The sequence below is a fragment of the Pimephales promelas genome, chromosome 19, assembly GCF_988280905.1.
Source record: "Pimephales promelas chromosome 19, fPimPro1.hap1.1, whole genome shotgun sequence".
Taxonomy (NCBI): Eukaryota; Metazoa; Chordata; class Actinopteri; order Cypriniformes; family Leuciscidae; genus Pimephales; species Pimephales promelas.
This window is the reverse complement of record NC_142787.1, coordinates 4,921,637-4,927,636: the sequence shown is the minus strand read 5'-3', so window position 1 is coordinate 4,927,636 and position 6,000 is coordinate 4,921,637. Positions and strand designations below refer to the sequence as shown.

The following is a 6,000-nucleotide window of genomic DNA, read 5'->3' as shown; positions in this document are numbered from 1 at the left end:
AAGATTAGGGGTCAGCCAAGGTGAAAGTTCCTGCCATCCACTGCGAGCGTCAACTTTGCCCAGTTCCTTTTTTATAGGGGAACATATTTATAGTCAGGCTCATTTTAACAAAATGCAGATTTTTTGTTTAGTACTGTCCTGAATAAAATATTTGATATAAAAGATGTTTACATAAAGTCCACAAGACAAAAAATATAGCTGCATTTATAAAAATGACCCCATTCAAAAGTTGACATAACCCTGATTATTAATACTGTGTCGTTACCTGGGTTTTGTTTTTGTTTTATGATGGTTGTTGAGTCCCTTGTTTGTTCTGAGCAGTTAAGCTGCCCAATGTTCTACAGAAAAACACTTCAGGTCCTGCAAGTTCTTCAATTTTCCAGCAGCTTTTGCATATTTGAACCCTTTCCAGCAGTGACTGTATGCTTTTGAGATCCATCTTCTCATACTGAGGACAACTGAGGGACTCAAACACAACTAATTAAAACAGTTCAAACATTTACTGATGCTCCAGAAGGAACACAATGCATTAAGAGCCAGGGGTTGAAAACTTTTGAACAGGATGAAGATGTCCACAGTAAACAGAATATACAATATACCTTGATCTTCAAATTCAAAAAGTTGTGTATATGCCTATTTCTATACAATAAATGGAAATGATGTAAACTGAAAATTATTGGTGTTCCTGCGCATTAAAATATGTTCAAAATGTTCAAATATTATGCATTACATTTGATGTATTTTGAAGTTCAGGAGATAAAATATTGGCAATACAAAACCACAAATTACCTAATTATTGTGAAATTTATAAAACTAAGTTTAACAAAAAACTGTATGCAACTGGTTTTCCATTTTTAAAATCACAAATAATAATAATATTATATAGCATATATAATGTTTTCCATTTTTAAAATCACAAATAATAATAATATTGTAGCATATATAATGCATTTAACATTGTTTAAAATGTAAACGGAATTGATAATTAAATGTCATTGTTATTCATTTTTCTTATTCATTTGCGAAAACTATATTACTAGGCCTACTATATAATTACAAAGTACATTAACATGAAATGAAAATAAATTACAATAAACATATTGACATAAATTCATGTCAACTAAAAAAGGAAAAATAATATAATTGGAAATAAATTAAAGGAGATTAATTGATACTGTGAAGCTGCTTTGATGCAATCTGTATTGTGAAAAGCCCTATAAAAATATACTTGAAAGATAAAAAATATGATCAATTATAGTTAGACGTATTAAATTACTTTTTTTAATCACTTCGCTGATGAGTTAAATTATTGAAATAGCTAACATTTTTCATGTGGTAAGTATCCAACGGAAGCTTACGCTTTCTGGTAAGTTGAATAGAGGAACAGGTGGAGGCGGGAGGCGGTGTGAGGAGTGTGTGTGTGTGTGTGTGTTTGTGTGTAGAGCCCGGGAGGCGCTGCCAATGGAAACCGCACACACGAGGAGCGTCGAGCCAGAGCGCCGCGTCGCCTCCATGTCAGGTCCACTCACCTGCAAGGTGCGCACCGAAGATGATGGCCATGAACGGCAAGCAGCACTTCTCCATGCACCCTGCGCTGCACCCGAGCTCCGAGGGCATGCGGCGGGTGTGTCTACCTGCCCCGCAGGTACGTCTCGCGCTAAACTCCTCGTATTGTCTCCATTCTGTCACTTTGAGGTGTTTTGAGTTGCTCCAGCTTCCATCCCTCCCTCCCCAGCCTCTCCTTTCTTTCCCCCTGACTCCCTCTCTCCCTCACCCACATGCCTATCCAAGCAAAGCTGCTGCTTTCATATTAATTTTTATGACCTGTGCTTTTGAGGAGGGTGCTTGGGAATGTTCTTTAATCCAGAGTTGACACAATTCCCCACTGACTTGCATTTGCGCGCTCTTCCCTGCAGCTCCAGGGCAATATATTCAGCGGCTTTGATGAGAGTCTGCTGGCCCGCGCTGAAGCTCTGGCGGCGGCTGACCTGGTGTCTCACAGTCACGGCAAGAGTCACCCTTTCAAGACGGACGTCACCTACCATACCATGAGCAGCGTGCCCTGCACCTCTTCTTCGTCCACAGTGCCCATATCCCACCCGTCATCCAACCTGCCCTCGCACCACCATCACCACCACCTCAGCCACCAGACCCTGGAGGGGGATCTGCTCGACCACATTTCCTCGAGTTTATCGGTCAGCGGCATGGGTGCGCCGCCGGAGATGAGCACTCAAGCCCACCAGCACCACCTGCAAATGGGTCACTTACACCAAGCCATGGCCATGGGCCACCCGCACGCCCTGTCGGTCCACAACGGGATGGCGTGCGTCAACGACGTGGAATCCGATCCCAGAGAGCTGGAGGCGTTCGCGGAGAGGTTCAAGCAGCGGAGGATAAAGCTCGGAGTGACCCAGGCTGATGTGGGCTCTGCCCTGGCCAACCTCAAGATACCGGGGGTCGGCTCGCTGAGCCAGAGCACCATCTGCAGGTTCGAGTCCCTAACGCTTTCCCACAACAACATGATCGCCCTCAAACCCGTTCTCCAAGCCTGGCTGGAGGAGGCTGAAGCGGCTTACCGGGAGAAAAACGGGAAACCGGACCTTTTTAACGGGAACGAGAGGAAACGAAAGCGAACGTCCATCGCGGCTCCGGAGAAGCGATCGCTCGAGGCGTATTTCGCCATCCAACCGCGACCGTCGTCGGAGAAAATCGCGGCAATCGCGGAGAAGTTGGATCTAAAGAAGAACGTGGTTCGGGTTTGGTTCTGCAATCAACGGCAAAAACAGAAACGGATGAAATATTCAGCCGTGCACTAATGCTGTTAGAGCAAAGGAGACATTTTAGGAACACCACAGGGATCTAAATTTCTTCTTTTAAGCATTATAAATACGCCTATAAAGACATTTCATATTGCCTCAAGTGTGCGAATTAATCCATGGGGTCTGTAGCCTACCAGATAAACGCTAGACTCCCCCTCAGAAGTCAAAACACAAGGTTTCTGTGTCCTTTTCCTCAAAAGTTACAGTCAATTTGGTTTGTGCGAGGTCCAGAAACCTCAACCCGAATGTTAGTGAAATGTTTCAATCCACCGAAGGCCATTGAATAATTCGCACACTTTGACCTTTTTAAACAAACTTGAAATTATATTGATTAATCTGTGATCACACAGTTTACATTACAGAGTTCATTTTACTTTGCATTTAGATATACGAGCAAAAACATGGAACACTTAATGTGTAATTATTTTATGAAGCCGATTGTGATTACACGTCGTTATGGTTATAAAGCAACATGCACTGTGTAATATGGGCATCGTAATGTATTTTTTATTTTAGCAAAACAAAATAAATATTAATTTACCACTAGATTATAAAGCAATACTGTTTAAGCTTTCATTTGAAATAAACAAACTCTGAATACATTTATAGGAGACTAACTGAACGGCTAGGCTACTAAAAAACTTTGTTTCAGTATTATCACACGTGAAATTATATTTTGAAGTGTGTACGTGTGTTTTTGGTATTTAAAGACTTATTTATATTACTATACGAATTGCGCACAAGTTACGATAGTAGGCTATCACATGAAATGTCCATTGAAATGTGTGTATAGCGTTTGTAATATTCGTTTGAATGTCTTGTCAGATGTGACTGCATCCATGGTGGAAATCACGTTCTCACAAAATGTCACTAAATATATATTTTATATTTATATTTTTCGATCATCAGTCGAAGTGATCATGCAAAAACTGATGGTGTAAAGAATGCTGCTATTTGATTTGCATTAATGTAGCCACTGCAATCACTCTCACTTTAAACTCCACTTTACAAAATGTGTGACTTTGATTGTTATTTAATAAATTGTTTGTTTGTTTTTTTCAAAACGTCTGTGGACTTTTTTTAAAAATTATTTTAATTACACATATAAAATTAATTAATTAAGAAAAACAGCACAACGTGTCTTCTGGTTTCATATCACGTCATAGAAGATAAATAAAAAAACAGTACTGTATTTTTATATATGCACCATTTTCATCTTACATTAACAATATAGGCTACAACGAAAGCAACTCGCGTCAACATCCTTTTAATATCATTAATTTTTAAGACGTGCGTTGTTTTATTAATAAGCTTCAGTTCAAATGTGATTAAACATTAATGATATAATATAGACCAATCACCACCAAATGTAAAGAATATTATAGAGAGAATTGAAAGAAAAATTCAAGCCAAAGCTATTTTCCACTTTTTCTATCTCTGGTTTTCCAACTTTAAGAATGAGACACCGCTGAATAATAAATGTCTGTCACGGCTTTTGTGCAGAGTGGGATTTGAAATTATTAAGTAATGGCGATGCAATATTAATTGTATATTGGTATAAAACAGGCAGAGAGCTGAAGGGAGAGTTGTTAGTCAGGAAACGCTTCTTACAGGCTCAAGGGAAGGAGAAGAGACGCTGTTCAAGGTAAGACGATGATCGTTAGTTCACTGTCATGTTTCAAGAAGTAACTGTGAAGTTATGTTAAAGACGATGTCGTTGTGGATTTACATGCATTAGTATACAAAATGATAATAACAAAATGATAATAATAATAACAACAACAGCAAATAGATATATATCATGTTTAGACAGTTATCATCTAACTATTGGTGTGTGGTATTAAATTAAAGTAAAAAGGTTGATAAATTTGATATAGCCTACAGGCCTAATTTCCGTTAAAATTAAAAATTAGTTAGTTCTAGCTACATTTTTGAGTCGAACAGTTCACAAGTAGGCTATACAGTTTAATTCACTTTTTACATTACACAAAATGTTAAATAGTCGTGTATGATGTTTTATTTTATTTAAACGTGTTAATTATTTTCCTCTTCTTTGAAACAAAAAAACCCCTGTAAGCTAAGGTTTGAAAATGTATCGGCTAAAACTATAAATGCTCAAATGTAGCCTCATGTCAGTGCGGGTTATTCTTTTTCTTTTATTTGCAATAAGGTAATTGCTTGATAATGTTATGTTGCACAAATGCGTTTTAGCATAAAATAGGCTACTTATTAAGCATAATATTCAATTATAAAGCCTATTCAAAAATCGCACTTTTAATTGTTCTCCAAAAAGTGTTAAAGGGTTAAACATATACAGTACTAACGTAACCAAATTGTAATCTTTCCTAATTGCCAGGAACGATCATCATGTAGTCCAAATTTAGTTAAACTAATGGGATTATGAAGGAGGGTTATATTCATTGGAGAAGGCGGATCATGAATAATTAAGATCGGTAATACTTTTTTTTATATCATAACCCTCAAACAACGGTGTAAACCAATCTAAATTGAGCACAGAGCAGGGCATGTGGCCAGTGGTGGGGACTAAATTATTGATGATCTACTGAAAGAGGCCTATAGGCCAGGAACTCATGTGTCATAAGGAACAACCCATGGCATGTTTCAGAGTAATGTTCAAAGAACTGTTGCTTCAATTCAGGCTATTTGAGTTTCATCACCGTTTAAAAAAAATCTAAAGGGATGTCAATTGAATTTCATGAAACACTCAAACTGAACACAGCTCTTTTTATTTGTTTCGTATAGGCAATCCTGAATAGAAATCCGCAAGAACCAAATGGGTTGAAATAACGTTTTAGTAACGCGACAATTCAAGGACAGTGCAGGGTAAATAGTGAATTCATTGAATTCGATTTCTTATTTCATAAAGGGGCATTTGTTTGTGGAAACTCTGTAAAAAATAAATAAAATTAATTCTAATTAGCCTATATAAGTATAAAAGAATGTAGTAAAAACGCCTTTCATGATGTTTTATAAAGTCCAAAAAAAACTTCTACATTTCTAGGTCTACAGAAGCGCGTGCAGGAACATTTAAATGTTCAAAGCAACAAACTCCAAAATGTCTATTTAAAGAACTATTTTTATAGCCTATCTAGCCTATGAAAACTTGGTTACATGCGTGTCTGGGAAAGACAGAGAGAGAAAGTGAATTCATGTTTTTATT

At 37.7% G+C, this 6,000-nt stretch overlaps 1 protein-coding gene across 1 annotated transcript; it reads left to right on the top strand.

Moving 5' to 3' along the window:
* Window positions 1-1,418: 1,418 nt before the first annotated feature.
* pou4f3 (POU class 4 homeobox 3) lies at window positions 1,419-3,939 on the top strand. The gene is made up of 2 exons (XM_039674475.2): window positions 1,419-1,645; window positions 1,917-3,939. Exons 1-2 carry the CDS (start codon window positions 1,550-1,552, stop codon window positions 2,814-2,816), a joined length of 996 nt encoding a protein of 331 aa, XP_039530409.1. The 5' UTR covers window positions 1,419-1,549; the 3' UTR covers window positions 2,817-3,939.
* Window positions 3,940-6,000: the final 2,061 nt, after the last annotated feature.

Bases quoted from the DNA above. Each gene is read 5' to 3' on its own strand.
- pou4f3 (XM_039674475.2), top strand. From the start codon at position 1,550: ATGATGGCCATGAACGGCAAGCAGCACTTCTCCATGCACCCTGCGCTG. The intron at 1,646-1,916 runs GTACGTCTCGCG...TCTTCCCTGCAG, and splicing joins TGTGTCTACCTGCCCCGCAG to CTCCAGGGCAATATATTCAG.